General features: G+C 37.8%; 1 protein-coding gene across 1 annotated transcript in view; it reads right to left on the bottom strand.

Annotated features, from left to right (window-relative positions):
• Positions 1-232: 232 nt before the first annotated feature.
• The window catches only part of Cd28 (CD28 molecule), a 34,030-nt gene continuing 16,080 nt past the window's right edge, over positions 233-18,182 (bottom strand). Inside the window, exons 2-4 of the mRNA XM_013010050.1 lie at positions 14,790-15,146; positions 12,308-12,429; positions 233-6,373 (exon numbers count right to left, since the gene is read on the bottom strand). Of these exons, the coding sequence (XP_012865504.1) occupies positions 6,245-6,373; positions 12,308-12,429; positions 14,790-15,146 (608 nt within the window). The 3' untranslated portion in view covers positions 233-6,244. The remainder of the gene's footprint in view (positions 6,374-12,307; positions 12,430-14,789; positions 15,147-18,182) is intronic.

The raw sequence follows: 18,182 nt of genomic DNA, 5'->3' as shown, positions 1-18,182 counted from the left end.
GGCACTGGGAAATATGTGTAGACTCCTCCATTAACTGAAAAGTTAATCCCCAGAACTAATCCCACACCTAGTATTTTACAGGTCACCAAAACCTATTTGTTTTTCCTTTGAGATCTAAACCAGGAAGTTTGTTCTCACCTTGCTAAACTCACCCAATATATGTCAAGAATATATGAAAGTATGCAGAGACAACAGGAAGGAAAATCTAAAGAAGGGACTCAGGAGAGAAATGTTTATGGTATTAAGAACCTATTTTGTTTTATTTTGCTTTAATTGATATGCATTGGTAGGTATTTTCTGGTTTGAGGATACAAAGCTCTGTTACCTAGCAGCAGAAAGGTTAACATTCTGTTAGGACCACCGTAGTCCCCAGGACATATTAGAGACAGGCACCTTCAGACTCCTTTAAGAAGCAGGTGCATCCTTCCTAAGAGGATCCTGAGTGGATTTCAGCCCTTATCACCATCATTAGAGGCCTTGAGCAGGGCACACACTATACAGATATACACAATATTTCTATCTTCTGTGGAAGTATCTATCTTCTGTAGTTCCTAAGACTCTTTACCCACAATGCCACGTATAAAGCGGGAGAAATTCATTCAAGGCCATTTTTTCCACCCTTTCCCTTAGTCACCAGATACTCATAAATTCAGTTCAGGTATTAAATACAGATATGGACATTAACATGAGAAAGGAAATTGATATGAAGTTCATGAAATAAGCAACATCACTTGTCACTGATGATGTTTATTAACTGACTCTTCTTTCTGAAATGGCGGCACTCTCTCCTCTCTCTCTCTCTCTCTCTCTCTCTCTCTCTGCAGGTGACACCCACACATATCCCTCAGCATTGGCAGAGATGCTCACACAGATAACAACTGGAGTTCATGCTGCACATTTTCATCTTCGTGTGTCATCACCACCATGTAAAACCACAGCTATAGGAAAACAAAGCTGTTTGCTACTCTTGGGCCTCAACTGACATTTCCACCCAGCTCATAGTTTCTTCTTTGGAGACAGAGAAACATTTAAATCTATCACTGAGATAGCTCTGCCCAATGAAATACAAGTAAAAATCCAATCCTCTTGCCCTGAGATCAATTACCTTTTATAATGACTTATCCTCTCTTGAGAATCTGGCACTCCAGACCCTTATACAGAGTTTACATGGCCAAATAAAAAGAATGGTCTTTGAAGCAGACATTTTGGCCCTTGGTTGTTGTTCCAAGAGTAACATCAGCTGAGTAAAACTGATACATTCTTCGATCATCCGAATTTCATCCCAAGTGATTTTCAAGCATTGGGCCCAATGTCAACACCCTGAGATGTTTAACAAAAGGCATGCTGAGAAAGTGAGTCATTCTGCTCTGGACACTGGCCTGAGGTCCTGTGCACTGGCAGCCTCTGAATCTTCAAAGGGAAAAGTGCACCTTATTCCTGGAAGGCTAGACAAGAGAGAATGGGGAGATCTGGCCCCTCCAATGTGTTCTTGAAGATCCAAACTTCGAGGACAAACTTCAAGGAATGCTTCTGAAATATAAGGCTTTGGGCAAAGCCTAAGTAGAACAATAAGACTTTAGTTATGAAAACATCCAGCAACATCCAGTGGCTTCCAGAGCATCCTAGTTACCCCTGCTTATTGTGGTACAACAGATTCAGACATTTCTCCTCTGATTTTTCTCACCCTTCCATCATTTCTATTCCAGATGAGGGGAAGAGAAGGCAGATCTGCTGCTTAAAAGGGAGTGAATTCTTTTTTTCTCAGACTGGAGGAAAGGAGTGAACTCAGGATTGTGGGCATTTACATAGCTCATATATTTTTGTATCCAGAACATGGTGGAAGGTCTGTCAGGTGAAGAAATGACGTTCACATCGGTTTCCATCTTGAACTCAAGTGTCAAGGTACTAGAATAAATGAGTATTTTTTGTTTCTTTTAAAATTTTTATTAATACAGTAAAAGGACAGCTTATTATGAAGATCTATTTACTAGCCAGGATTGTTTTAACCAATCTTATCCTTTTGCAGTTCATTAGTCCTGATGAACCATTCATGAGTGACTATACATCTTTTCCAAGCTGTTGTTGCCTTTATTACACTTTATTTAACAACTCCTGGTCCACCTATTTGATTCTTAGACTAAAATTTGCAACCAAGGAAACTGGAACTGCTCTGTGAATATTCAGGAAAGTTCTGTCTGTTGTTCAAGGGCCTTCCCTACCTACAAGTTAGTACTCGAATGCGTATGTGTTGAATAAAGTTGATTTTTAAAATTTTTCATTGGCATATATTAATTTCATGAAAGGGTATCTCACAATATTTCCATACATATATATAATATACTTAGATAAAATTCCCCCTGTTACTCTCTGCATCTGAATCTAATTCTTTCTCCAAGTGCTGCAAGTTTTATTGGTTTGTTATTCATGCTTTTACTTTGAAACTGTTGAGAGTTATCTAAGAGCTCAGTTATGACATGAGCATGACAGGTGAAGATGCTTACATTTTCTGTCCTCAAATTTCCATTTGTGAGCTCTTCTTGAATCAGAGCCAGAAATTTATAGAATTTGTTGGTGTAAGATCATTTCATAGGAAAGAGCAGAGCTTCAGTAGGAGAAAGCAGTTTTAACAACAAAAACAACATTTTCAGAGGATTAGTCTAATCATATAGTTAAAGCATGGTCGATACTCCAATAAGAGGAAACATGACTTCCATGGAAAATAAACTTGCTCTTAGTTTTGACTTCTTTAACATAGTTTTCCAGACTGCAAAAAAAATTCTAAAATGTAGGTAACATAGCTACAAGATTCTCTTTCACCAGATGCTTTACATGTGCTTTATGTATTTCTCTTATAAATATGACTTTAATCATATGAATTAGTTTGCTCCTTCTCAGAGTGTGATTAGACCATTTTGTTGGACCATCAATTCATAAACCCATATGAAATTCATTTTGTCAGCCACCAAATATTTATTGCATACTGGGCAATAAGCAAAACAGATGGAATCCTCTCCCTTATGGAGCTTACAGTCTAGTTTGGGGGAGGGAAGCAATAAGCAAATCAATAACATGACTAGTGTAAAGATGATAAAATATTATAGAGAAAAAATAAGCAAGAAAGTAAGCAGAAGATATCAGCCAGGTAGATATTTAGGGAAGAACCTTCTAGAAAAGTACTATCTATATGTGAAGGCCTTAAGGTGGGAACATGCCTGGGATATTTGAAGAAGAATATGTCAAAAAAAAATATGCATAAACATGGGGAGGGGCAGAAGAGAGACAGAGACAGAGAGGCAGAGAGAGATTCATCGAGCCTCAAATGACCTTGCAGGTACAAGATTCACTGAGTCTAGACCTTGCAGGAAGCTATGCTACTCTCATTGATGTGGGTTAATAGCAGTCCTGGGGAAGTGCTATCTTGGTTCTACATCCATTACTGATATCATCTCTAACTTCCAGCATGGAGTTGAATTTAGTACCTTGGGATCAGTCCCCAAGGCTGCTGAAATTTCCATCTGACAATGCAAAAAGGCTGGGATGAGGAATGACATCATTTAATAATCAAAAAAGCCATTAAAATGTCCATGCTGACAGGTGTCTGACTGATTCAAGACTGAACTGTGAGTTTTCTCACAGAGCATTTACATCACACAGAATGTACATGTAAGTCCAGCCTGAGCCTTCAGTGAGGTAAACTATTAGCCTGATGAGAAACTGTGACTGAAACTAAGCAAATAAACCAACTGTATACCTTGCTTGAAGTGAAATTAACATATGAGAGTCTGGCCTAAATGCAGGTATTGGTAAACCAGAAAGGATACATGCCCTGAAGACAATATTTAAACACAAAATTAAAAACAAGTATATGATAGTGTGGTAATTTTAGCGCTAGGTGCAAAAGATGTAATGGATACTTTGTCTTTATAGGTTTACATGCTCAGCCTCCAAATTTACATACTCAGCTCCCAAATAAAAAATACAGAAATATCATGAATTATAAACTCTTACAGTAATCATAGCAAATGATGCTGTTTTTTCACAATTATCATATCTGAAACTGCAAAAAGCATTACTCCAACCACTGTTTTTCAACTTTTTCTAGGTTCACACTAATAGTGAAAATGGACTTCCCTACATAACATGACTTTGGTTTGGTTATGTTCAGCATGAGTAAGAAAAATCTCAAGTGTGATTCATCTTTAGTAAACCTACATTTCCAGTTAGAAGACAAAACCACTTATTGCCAAAGATCAAATCTTTCCATGTTCACAAAAAAAGTGTTTATTTTTTTTGCTACTGCCATTTCTACAAATTCTCTAGCTCTATCAATTTTAAATATATAATCAGATAACTTGGATTGAAGAACTCTGTGTGCCAAGAGGTTGGCCTTAGACACAAGTGCACATGTAAAATAGCAGTCCATCAAACAACTACTGGTGAACTTGATCTTCTCTGGATTAATTAAATACAAAAAACAGAAGAGATTTTTAAAAATCAGAGTACAATATTTCCTGTCAGAAGCATAAAATTCCTAAGACTCCTCTCCTTCCCACATTAAAACATAATTAAGACTTCTTTATATACAAAGTGGGGAAAATGCCTTACATTTCATTACAAGATACAATAGTTCAAGAAATAGAAAAATTGGGGATTTTGATGTTCTCATTGTCCCATTTAATTTCTACATGTAATTTACCTATATGATAATAAGTAAAAATATTATACTCAAGAATAAAGACTAGGATGGTATCTTGACAGTATGCCTTGACTGTCATGACAGTAGCCATGCCCTCTTGGAGATTATAATACAAGGACAGATAGATATTTGTGATCATTATGTCCATTTTACAATTGAAGAGTCTTAGGTGACCAGTGACTTGCCTGAGGCCATTCAAATAGTGATGAGATTTGAAACACTTCTACCTCTAAAACATAGGCTCCTATAGTACATGAATAAACCAAAGTACTGAACAAATGATAATGGAGGCAGTACAGCTAGTCTTCAGGGTCCTTAGGTATATTTCAGTTGACCCAAACTGGAAGCAGAAAAATATCCATAGTCATTCCAAGATCAGATCTTTTTAGAGCATTTTGACATTGTTTCAAGAGTCATACTCCATGCCAATGTTTCTCCTGGGTACCTGGGTAACTGAACCCACAGAATTCTGGAGTGCTGAAAGTTTCTATAAAGGAACTCTTACACCAAGGATTCTTCTATTTGGTGCCTTCTGGAAAAGTGTCCACTCAATGCAGACATTAGCACATGGCAAGAATTGCTTCAATCCCTTTTTCAGAAGAAATTTCTTGGAACTCATCGCTTGTATCTTAATAGACACTAACCTCCCCCTTTCACAATATCATCTCTTCCCTTATGGGTGTTCTATGTATCTCACTTCCGATTTCCACACAAAGAGAACAACCGTACAAAGTTGAAACGCAGCAGCTTGGCTAGCATGTGCTGCTGAACAAATAATCCATCATAGTATTCAAATCATTTTGACATAATGTGACCTTATTTTTGGACACATTCTTCTTTGTGTGAGAGGATTCTTCCATTCTTTTGAAGTCATACTGTGAACATTAAAATTCTCATCACTGGGAATGAAGAAAGCAAGTCTACCTATGTTTTGAGGGAATTCTGTGACTTAAACTGACATGGTCAGAATTCATTAAAGTCCACATGATTTTAACAGGAAAATAGCATTATATAACAACCAAGTGGCTCATTTCATAAGGAAGAAAGTGTTTTAACAGTTTAAAACTATTTAGTGACACTACCTTCTCCCTCAGTTTAACCTACCCTAAATATCTATTTAACCAAAGGAAATTATTTTCTAAGCTTTCTTCTCCATCTAAAATATCTTTGAATATCATACCTTGCTGGACTGAGATGGGAAACAAATGTGGAAGGAACTTGTCTCACCCAGCAGTCTAGGAGCAGAATTCAAAGCTGAGAGAATCCACTCACTTTTTGTTGACTTCTCTAAGTTCTTGATCAAGTCAATAAATATATGATAAGCTTGAATTGGGGTCTTAACAAAGCAAGACTTAGCCTGTCACAGGAACTTAACTTCATTGCAGTGTCAAGATGATCTTAAAATATAGCCCAGATGTTCAAGAACAATTGGCTTGGTGGCCTAACAAGGTGGCTGGCTGAAAATGAGGTGATGCTTTCCTATCCAGAGCAGTGGTGTTGAGTAGTTGGAGGGGCGCCAGCCAACTGGCTTCTGGATAGGCAGCCCTGTCAGGGGCGGTATGCTGCAAAGTCTCTTGTTGGAGCGTAGGGCTGGTAGTGCCTGCGGGTGGGCCCAGGCCTTCGGGGAGTCATGTTCATGTAGTCACTCTGAAGGAGCCTTTTGGTTTTACTATTCATCTGCAGAAAAGAGAAAGGTCAACATGGAAGGACATTAAGAAGATGTTCTAAGGAGAAGTTCTAAGACTTGGGCACATCTATTCAGGACATCAACTTCCTGATGACCCAGATGACTAGCATTTCTGAAGTACTATGCACTTGGATAAAGACTATTCAAACCTATTAGCTCTTCTACATTAACTGGTGAAATCTAAACCAAAAGAAATATTTTAGAAAACAAAATGTATCTCCGTGCATCATTTGACCTGAATTGCAAAAGTGTATCTATTGGTATTTAAATACTATTTGAAAACCCTTGCTGTTCAAAATTGGTTAAGTGTTCACATTACAGTTTCCTTACATTAGTCATTTATATAACATTTTTCTTACAATTAATTAGAAAAAAACCCTCAACTCCTCCAGAGTCTGGAATAATCATAACTTCACAACAGTGGAGTCAAATTAAATCAAATCAAATCAAATTACAGTACTAGACAACTAGCTACATCTATTTCCTTGTGTGTACAGAGTTCTATAGAGACAATAATGTATCCACCATTATTTCAAACTAAATTTCGATCCATAGTAGGAATTAAAAGTCAAGATGAATGTGGAGCCAGGGTTAAGCACACCATGAATTGTGGCAAAGCTTTTGACTGGAGGCTATGACTGGGAGCTAAGAGTATCATTTCTGGATCAATGTAATGACAAGATTTGTATTGTGATAAAACATCCATAAAATTTCTAAAAGTAGAGATTTATCTGAATATCTGGATTCAGAATTCTCTGCCATGGAAAACAACGTTTATTTCTAGGCACAGAGGCCTAATGCATGAGTAGACACACTGGACATAACTGACATCGAGGTCTGAATAACTAAAAGAATGAATGACTTTAGCCCTGGCCTCATTTCCATGCACTCCTATCTGAGCCTTCACACCTTCCTTGCCAAAAGAGTATAAGATTTGAAAACTACTAACAAGTTTTCAGCCATATTTTCTTGAACTCTCACCACCATTCTACATGGCTAGTCCTCCATATCATAGGCTCTTTATCTATAGACTCAATTAATAACACAGAGAAAATACTCAAAATGATATTCTTGTCATTGTTCCTTGAACAATAGAACTGCCAACATATATAGTATATATAGTATGTATATACATATATAGTATATATATGCTCTATACATAGCGTATTAAGTAGGATAAGTAATCTAGAGATTATATAAAGTTTATGCATTTTATAGAAGATATTTGAGTGTCTCTCAATTTTTTGGTGCTTGAAGAACCAATCCCAGTTACGATGCCAAGGAAAGCTGTTACTGATTACTTGCTCCTTTTTTTTTTTTTTTTTGGTCAGTAATGGGGCTTGAACTCTGGGCCTGGTCACTGTCCCTCAGCTCTTCAGCTCAAGGTGAGTGCTATAACAGTTGAGCCACAGTTCCACTTCCAGTTTTCAGGTGGTTAATAGGAGATAAGAGTCTCACAGACTTTCTTGCCTGGGCTGGCTTTGAACTTCAATCCTCAGATCTCAGCCTCTTGAGTAGCTAGGATTGCAGGAGTGAGCCACCAGTGCCAGGCTTGTTCCTTTTATTATTATTTTTAATACTCTTCTTTGCCTTCTGTGACATCCCAGTTTCATCCTACCTCTGTGTCTCCTTTTCTGGCTCTTGTGGGCTCATCCTTCTCTAGCCATTCAATATTAGATTTTCTCCTCATCTAGTTATTTTGTCCTCTCTCCCTAGACAATCCTCATTCACATTCTCAGGTTCAATTACCACCTACTCATCTGAATGTTTATGTCTGGACTAGATTTCAAAAGTATGCTATATCTAACAGGTCCAAAACAAATGTCAAGATCTTCTCCTAAAATTGATTTCTTCCTTGTGTTCCTCATATCAAAAAAATGACACCCCATAGATATAGTTACCCAAGTCAGACCTCCTAAGCCTTAACTGTCCCAAAGGACAGTTGGCAAGGTCCAAAGACATTTCTTTTTTTTATTTTTTTATTTTTTTATTGTGAGAATACCGTACAGAGCAGTTACAATCACATGGGCAAGATAACGAGTACATTTCTTATCAAGCATTGCAAAGACATTTCTAAGTGTCAGAACAGGAAGGGTTGTCACTAGCATGTACAGAGTAGTAGCCAGAAATGCTATTAAGCAAACTACTATGCACAGGGCAAGTCCTACAACAACAAATTACCTAACCCAAATCATCAATGGTATCAAGATTAGAAAATCCTCATCTAAATAATATGGCCATAAAAAATAATGGGATGACAGGAAAACAATGAATATAAAATATGTCACCAAATTGGAACACATATTGCTAGGCTACCTGGTTCCTTCTTACACTAAAAGATGTTTGATAGTTTGAGCCTAGGTAACTAGAAGACAAAGTGTTCCACATGAAGGTATAATGCACAATAATAGGAGAAGTAAATTTGAAAGAAAAGGGTATAAATTCAGCTTTGGTCCATGAGATGCTAGCTAGCCTTTCTACCTGGTCCAAAGAAGAAAAGATAGCAAATATAATTGGAAAATTTGTTCAGATGGAAGAACATGTGAAAGCCAAGCCTGTGATACTGCTCTTCAAATAGCTTGATTCTACATCCTTTCTATAAATAAAAGTCTAGGACTGTCTTGGGCATCAAGTTACGTGAGAGCAATGTTAAGCCAATGAAATGCTTGCCCCAAATAGGGTGTAAATGCTGCTACTGATAGCCCAGGAATCATTTTTAGCACTTACTCTAACCCTAGAGAAGCCCTTTGCCAAATCCCCAACTAACAATTCTGGTCTCTGGACAAGGATGAAATTATAGTTCACAAGGAGGTCCCAGTAATAAAGATGTCTTTTCGCTGAGGTACCCCATGTTACACACAAAGATGATGAAAATCTGCAATCAGCTTACATCTTATCCTCACAGTATTATCATTAAGTAAATTTGATTACTACTATCCAGTCTAAATGCAACGTTAGGATGAAAATAACATTAGGATAGAAATAACATGACTGGGAATAGTACCCACAACTCACAGTGGCTCTGTGTATCCAACATATGCAAATACCTGTGCCCAGAGTACCCCACTATGGGCCTGTGTGTCAGTGCCCTCTGCCCTCCCTCTCAGGGACACTCCTCCTTTGCCCTTACTACTACTCTGCCTTATTTGCTTGTTTCCTGGGAGTTAACAGGAACACACAGAACATACACAAGTCAATCCATTTAAAACAACAACAACAATAAGTCTGGCACCCATGGCTCACATCAGTCATCCTAGCTACCTAAGATGCTGAGATCTGGAGGATCATGGTTTGAAGCCAGCAACAGCAGAAAAGTCTGTGAGACTCCATCTCCAAAATAACCAGCTAAAACCAAGGCTGGAGATTATGGCTCAAGTAGTAGAGAGTGCCAGCCTAGCAAATGTGGGGCCCTGAATTCAAACCCCAACCCTTTTCCCACCCCTCAAAAAAAGCAGAAAGGAAATGGTCTTCAAGAATGTACTGGATTTAAAGGCAATGGTACCTGACCATACACTGTCCACATTTCCCACATTGCATTTCCCATGTAGCAGAGAAGAGCATGATTTTAAAAGTTCCTTTGAAGATCATGATTTTAAAAGGCTACATGGAATGGATTATTACTAAGCTAAGTGAACAGTGAGTGAGAATAGCAGGTGCTTGTCCATGATAGCCTGACCAAGAGGTTTTTATTTACTCAAATGTCAACCTCAGGTCAAGAACTGAGATAGAATCTGCAGCTGTTCCCAGAAACCCACTCAGCCTAGAACAGCCTACAGTAGCGTATCATGGGCCCTCAGGAAGTAACAGAAAATAGCAACTTTCACCAAGCAAGCTATAGACTAGACAAAAATAGGAGCCCAGTAAATTTCCCAGGAAGTGGCTAAACCCTAGAGATCCCTCATGGCCTAGATGCCGAGCTCATCAAGGTGCTTGTTGTTTAAATAACAGCAGCAGGAAATGATGGCCCAAGATAAAAATTATACATCATACTGCGAAGTGTAGACATATTGCTATTTGTACCCATTAGTTAGAAGAGACACAGACCTATTTTTGAGGTGCACTTAAAGGGTATTCTTATTAGATAATCTGGTTTGACTACACGAGTTTACAGAGGACATGTCACTGATACTGCCTAACTCAACAGGAGTCTGGGAGATAGAATAAAACCAAAGTAAGTTTGTTTTGAGATAAACAAGACGAACATGATTAGCAATTAATAGGACTGCCAAAGAAAACTCATAACATCTATGATGTATGTTGATTTGAAAGTTAATTGCTTAAATTCATTAAAAGTGAGAAGCTGTGTTTGTTTTATTTGGTGGGACTGTAATTACTCAGGAAATTAGCTCCTCATTTTAAAAACTAATATTTGAACACATATTTACCATAATTTCTAAATGATGGAAAGAACTCATTTGGCCACTGAAAGTTAAAGCAGTTCCCAAACTACTTCTCACAAAGCTAGTAAATTTCTTAGATTTAGGCCAGCCTTTCCCAGATCAGCATATGGCTCCCAAGGGGCCACGACATCTGGTCATTAGATTAAGAAGTTGAGATTCTCAATGTGAGGACTAGAAACAGGCATAAGAAGTCAATGGCCAGGGATTAGAAGGGGAAAAAATACCAACTAAGAAGGCTAAAATCTGGAAGATACCTAGAATGAAGACCACAAATCTGGAAGATACCTAGAATGAAGACCCACCCAAGATCCAGAAAGATGAAAGTTTTCAACTAACATCGGAGGCAGAATTTGGCTCTCCCCATAAAAATTGGGCAAATTGTAGAGGGCAAATTGGGAAAATTCCCAAGATGCTACCAGTATAAAAATTTGACTTTTTGTACTAACAAAAACACTACTTTCAAATTGTTGAAAGAAAAATAATCCTATAAACCAGCAATTTTAAATAGCAAAAGTACCCTTTAAAAGCAAAGGAAAACTTATGGTATGCAAAGTCTCAGAGAGTTTGGAGGACAGTCCTTCCAAGAAATGCTTCTCATTTCGTTTTTCAGGGAAACACACAAGATGGAAACTGAAAGCACCATACAGAATAAATAGCATTGAGAAAGGTAAGCACCTAGCTAAAGGTTTAAAGTAGCATTATTACTCTCATTCTGTAACTCTTCTGTTTTCTATATTAAAGGACAGATGTATAAAATATTCATTATAAATCTATGCTGAAGGTCGTAAATGTATAAAGGCATAAAAGTTGTTGTTTTTACCATTGAATCATTCACCAAACATCTGGAGTAAATTGTAATGTAAAAAACAAATAGAATTCCCAGGGACAAGAAGTCTTTTTGTTCCCTGCTTTCCCCCAAGGGTCTTCTGAACTACAGGTAACTTGTAGGGAATAATGAAGAAGCAAATGTTAGTAAGAGGTCAAAAGGACTAAGATGATCTAAGACTGAAAGGCTCTTGTATAATGAGGAGGAAGAGGAGGAAAAGGAGGAGGTGGTAGAGGTGGAGGCAGGGCAAAAAGGAAAACGAGATGAAGAACAGGTTGACCCATTGTAACAATGAGATGTACAAGACACTATGTTAAAAACAAACTTTACAACTTCAAGCATGGGGTTGGGGGAGGGATGATAGGGGAAAAACAAAGGAGGAGGTAACAATGCTCAAGAGGAATTGTACTCATTATCTTACTCATGTAACTGTAACCCCTCTGTACAGTATCTTTACAATAAATATATATATATATTAAAAAGAAGACAAAGATAATGATGAACAGGAGGAGGAAGGAGGAGGAGGAGGAGGAGAAGGAGAAGGAACAGGAGCTAAGGCCAGATAATCCAAAAGCATGACTGAATCCAGGGCTGTCTCTCACACCCATCAAAGCTATAATAAATAGAATCGTTTCTTGATATGTTCAGATTGTATGTGCAGTGGAAAAATTGCATAAAAGCTGTGTTGCTTCTCTTACCCAGAAAACACAAAGGGCCACAGTTACTAGAAAGCTGTAGAAAGCCAGGATTCCATCAACCACCACCAATACCCAAAAGGGTTTAGGCTCAGAAGGCTGGAGATCAGGACAATGATGTTTCTCTGGAAAACAGAACAGAATGGATCTAACACCATGGAAATGACAGTTAAGTTCACATCACCCCAGAGAAGAACATGGAAGACATGAAACTATTAGTAACTACTCCTAAATGGACTAGCTCAGTTTTCAAGAAAAGTTAGATTTAGTTTGTGGAGTCCACTCACTGTATGATTCAAAATGACTGGTTCTAATGACTTCAACCCAACCTCATTCTATCTCTCCCATTAGCTGCCTAATCATCTAGACCTACACTGTCTTTTTGAAGTAAGTAAAATGATACACATGTTTTCAAGCCTTAGGAAAAGCAGCATAGTATGGCAGTCAGAGTAGTGAACTAGTAATCAGAGCATACATGTCATTTTTGTGGGGATGTGCCAGTTCTGGGACTTGAATTCAGGGCCTGAGCACTATCTGAGCTTTGTTGATCAAGACTAATACTCTACCGCTTGAGCAACAGCTCCTCTTCTGGCTTTTTTGGGTAGTTAACTGGAGGTAATAATAGCACAGATTTATCAATATCCAGGCTGGCTTTGAGATCTGAGATCTTCAGCTCTCAGCCTCCAAAGTAGCTAGGATTACAGGCATGAGCCACCGGCACCAGGCTATTCTGAGCATTTTTAAACCTGGTTACACATTAAATTATTGGAGGAAGTTTGTTTATATGTGCCTATATATACATAAGTATATTATATATATTAGTATATATTATGGTTATATTATATATATTAGGATATAAGTAGTTGTACAAAGGATTATAGCATTTATATGGGCAAAATTCTTAGCTTTTAAAATGTTCTTTTTAAATCAAGATTATTAGGTATAGACTTCTTTTTGTTTGTTTTGTCAGTACTAGGAATTGAACTGAGGACCTTATATTCTCTAGGAAAATCTTTACCTTTTGAATCACACTCAATCTTTTTTGCTTTAGTGATTTTTTTAGATATGGTCTCACACTTTTTTTTCCTAGCCTTGGGCTGAAATTTTCCTACCTATGCCTCCGTGTAGCTGGTATTACAGACATGTACCATCATGCTTAGCTTGTTTGTTGATATGGGGATGGGTCTCACTAACTTTGTGCCTGGTTTACCTTAAGCTTCAGTCCTCTTAATCTCTGCTGACTGAGTAGCTGGAATTATAGACATGACTCACTGTGTCTGTCTGTGCTTGGGCATTATGGATATTAGAAATTTAAATGAGTTTCAGTAACATTCTCACATTAATTGGCTCCATTTTGCCAAAACACAAAATTATTCTGACATATTCCATGAATGGTTCATTCCTTATTCAGTATTTGATTTTTCTCCAGTAGATCTCTGTTTCGGGATAGGAGAACAAGCATTTATAGAAATTATGCCAGTATTAAATATAAAACTGAGCATATACCTTCTTGCTTAACATTCTATAGAAAAGGAAAGATATTGTGTAGCCACAAAGTGTAACTAAGTATCTCTCTGAAGACCTCTTTTATGTTTCTGTATTGATAAATAAATTGTATTTTTCTGAGCTTGAGAATCTTATAATTTTTCTCCCCAATGTTTTCAGAGAATTTAACCTCAATATAAGCTCAGTGGACTTTATTTCCTCTGATTAATTAGTACTGTCTAATAATACTGCACTTGATGACACGAAGCATTGTCCAACAAAGTTGATTGTTATCAAATTTTACATCGTATCTCCTGTCCTAGTCCATCATTCTTTGTGTGTTTGGAGAAATGGAAAAGCACTGAACAGAGAAAGACCATGCAGCACAAAAAGACAGTTCCTTTGAAACAGAACCCATTCTTCCTGAGTCCTGACCCATGCCACTCAGCTGCTTCCTCAAAGACACCTAGGCTTATATTGTACTTTACCCGCCCCCCCATGACCCTCTCAAATTTAGAATATTTTATGGGATCTTTCCTATTGACCATAATGTCATCTCCCATCTACCAATCAATGTCAACAAAGGAAAGTAAAGGTATGGAAAAAAAATTCAATCTTTTCTTTTTTTTGGTCAGTGGTGGGGCCTGAACTCTGGGCCTGGGCGCTGTTCCTCAGCTCTTCAGCTCAAGGCTAGCGCTCTACCACTTGGAGCCACAGCGCAGGAATCGAACCCAGGGCCTCAGGCATACAAGGCAAGCGCTCTACCACTGAGCCACCTTCCCAGCCCAAATTCAATCTTTTCTAAAGTAAAAAAAAAAATTACAAAAAAAAAGAACATGATTGATCTTTATTAGCATTGATCCCACTTGGGACTATTCTACCTCATTTCTACCATCATCACCTAGTTTGCAGGACTCCAGGGTGGTCCAGGGGTAGGACTTCAGGGTGGTACAAGGGTCGGCTTCACATATTACCTTTACATATTACGTTCACATATTACCTTTAATATGGATAATGGTCCCATTGCTCCTCTCATTGTCGAGGTAAGGAGGAGGATACATGACCTCAATCTTGCAGAAGTAAATATCTGTTTGGTTAACATATAAATTCCGGAGGTAGAAAGTCACTGTTTCATTGCTTAAATTCCCATCACAGTTGAACCCAGTATTTGAGTGAAACTGAAGCTGATGGGAAAAATTGCCATTCACAACACAGACTTCCACAGCGTTGTCCAGCCCTTTATACAGAGATGCCCGGAACTCCTTTGAGAAGAGATTGTAGGTATACTTGCAGCTCAGGTTGACCTCATTGTCATCTACCACAAGCAAGGGTGACTGCTTCACCAAAATCTTATTTTCTAGAGGAAAAAAAATCATGTATTTAGAACCAGAATATAAAAATGTTCTTTCCTTGAAATTAAATGGATTAATTAATCAAAGAAATAGATCTCCCAGCAAAGACTTTCTCTTGGCAGATAAAGTTACACTATCTCTTGGAGTGATATGTTGTACCCAGTTTTAAAAGTTCACATTTTGGTAATGTATTCATCCTCCTTTAAATGGCCCAAGGAGCCTGTTCTACCTGGAAGGTAAAATGAGGCCTTCTGTTGGCAGTAAGTGATGAAAAATGAATTGAAAGCACTCACCTTTCCCCCTGACAGCTGTATCTTAGAACTGTCCTGGCTGCCAACACCACTGAACCATTTCCCCTCTCCTTGCCCCTAAACAAAGGCACCAAGAGGTCTTGGAAGAGAGCCTGAGACCAAGGCCACATCTGGCACTGATGCCCCTGGTGGACACAGAAGCTGTTGAGAACTTGAAACTCCTCAGTTAAAATAAGATTGCTCTCCCACCCCACCTCCATCTCACCCCACTTCCGTCTGCTCCACCTGACTTCACTTTTTCTGCCTAATAACAGAGACCCTCGTTTTAAAGGGGATGCACCTCTTCAGCCAGGCTGAAGAAGACTTGGTGGCCCTTCCCAGGTTTTCAGCCCAAATAAAGCCTGTTGATCTGTTGGGTTGACCTTTCTGCTTTTTTCTTTTCTTTTCTTACAATGAGCACCACAGCCATACACAGGGAGATTTTGAATCTGTATTGAGATTCCTAAGATGTTCATCACACACTGGGCTGAATTCCTGATTAAGTGATATCCTTGGAAGTCTGACACTAATGTACAAAAATTTTTGTTTTTAACTTGTAAGACTAGATTTTATGAATGCATTTAAAAGTTTTGGAACTTTCTGACTTTGATCATTGGACATTCCAAGAGTGGGATAAAAAGGTAAGCGAGGATGTAATCCAGGAAGTTACTTATTATTATTTTATTTATTTTTCCATAACAAATTCAGAGAGCAGCATCCCCAAGAGTTTTGTATAGATGTTCCCTTAAGTCTCAGAGGATAAAGCATTCAACAAGAGCTATTGTATCTAGATCTCCTTCTACCTTCATGCTATCCAGATAAAGGAGCAACACGTCAGTGTCTCCTTTTAAAGCAAAGGAAGTGCAGCTATGTTATCAATTCTATAAAGAACATATTGACATTGTTTCTCTGTCTATCCCCATTGCTACCACATGACAACATATTCCTTCTTTTAAAAAATGACTTCAGAGGCCTAAACATCAAACAGTTTGTCTAAAGTCACTAAGGAAATAATGAGCAAAAACAGAACTAAAGACACAAGTCACCCACACCACCTAAGAAACACTTAGAAGAATCAGTGAGAGTCAACTTTGCAACCAAAGGACTCACAGGGGTTTTGACCTCAACTTTTCAGAAGTAAACTAATAGCATTTTTGTTTTCAATTTAAATTTCAATACAAACAAAAACATTCTTGCTATTGTTTTGGGAGATTGCTAGTAATCATCTTTTTGTCTTTTTCAAAAAAAGATTACTTTAAGTAACACCCACATTCATACTTGAAAGGTCAAATAGAATCAGAATCTGTTAAAATGAAATTTATAATTTAACCTAGGTTTATTTGCTTTAAATTCATTTATAATTATTTTAAATAGTCATACAAAGGGGTTTCTATTCAGCATGCTAATTTATATGTTTAATGCATTTTGAACAGTGCCACCTCTTGCCATTCTCTCCCCTACCCCCATTTAACCTGAGTTTAAATTCATGTACTCTGAAGTTTTATTTTGCTTGAGTACAAGACATAAAACTCAAATTCTAGGTTTGTGTCATGATGTACAATAGTAGTTTATATATATATATATGTATATATATATACACACACACATATATATATAAACATTAGAAATTTTAGAGAGAAAACATGTCCATATTCTCCCATTCCCATAAATTCTGATTTAATTAGTACAAGTAAGGATGGTGGTGGTGATGTGCTGTAAATGAGTGTTCAGTTCAATGGTTGTTATTTTTTAAATAGTCTATTCACAAAATTGTGGGTGGATCACCGCAATGTGATTCCAAGACATTTTCATTTCCCCACAAGGGAATTTCCAATTCATTAAGTCATCTCTATTCCTCTCTTTTTTAACTTTGGGAAGCAAGTAATCTCCTTTCTGTGCATTCTTCTCAGTTGGGCTATTCTATATCTGTGTGTTTTCCTACTGAAGACAATTGATATCAATAGAATCATACAATACAAAGCTTTTTATACCTAGTTTCTTTCACTTAGCATAATGTTTTCAAGGTGTGTAATATGTATAATATTCATGTGTGTAATATGTATAATATTCATGTGTGTAATATGTATAATATGTGTCAGAACTCTATTGCTTCTTATGGCCAAACAAAATTCCACTATCTGAATATACCACATTTTGGATTTCCATTAATCACTTTTAGGTTATTGTTAATATGTTGTAACATTTTAAAATATAGAATATTCAAGTCTTTATTATACAGTTAACAGGCTGCAGGTCTCCCATGTTACAAAGGCCTGCAGCATGCAAATACATATAACACAGCTAGGAAACATACTAAAGAGGAAGGAAATAACAAAAAATACCAATAAGCCAATTCCGCTCAACGAGAGCTTTATTGGGACACCATGATGACTGGAGATGAGCCAGGAGACAGGACACAGGACACGATCTCAGAGACACGCATGGCATTACCTCTTGGCTAGACTGGTCCAGGCCTAAATAGGTCAACGCAGGGGCCTGATCCTCAGGAAATTCCCAGTCCCAGGCACTAGACTGACAGATTCAGTAACCTATCAGCCAAGTGTCTGCCCCTGCCTCCAGGGGTCCGGACATGCCCATCACCTGGGAGGCAGGTGATGGGCAGGGGGTTTTCTTCCCCCAGCATGAAGACAAGATGCTAGACCATGTGGGCAATATGGCACATGCCAGACCTAACCTCCTTACTTCAAATAAGGCCACACTGAACATTTGTGTTTATAGTGTGTGTGTGTG

This window comes from Dipodomys ordii, unplaced genomic scaffold (assembly GCF_000151885.1).
Source record: "Dipodomys ordii isolate 6190 unplaced genomic scaffold, Dord_2.0 Scaffold1, whole genome shotgun sequence".
Classification (NCBI taxonomy): domain Eukaryota; kingdom Metazoa; phylum Chordata; class Mammalia; order Rodentia; family Heteromyidae; genus Dipodomys; species Dipodomys ordii.
This window is presented reverse-complemented; position numbering and strand designations above follow the sequence as displayed.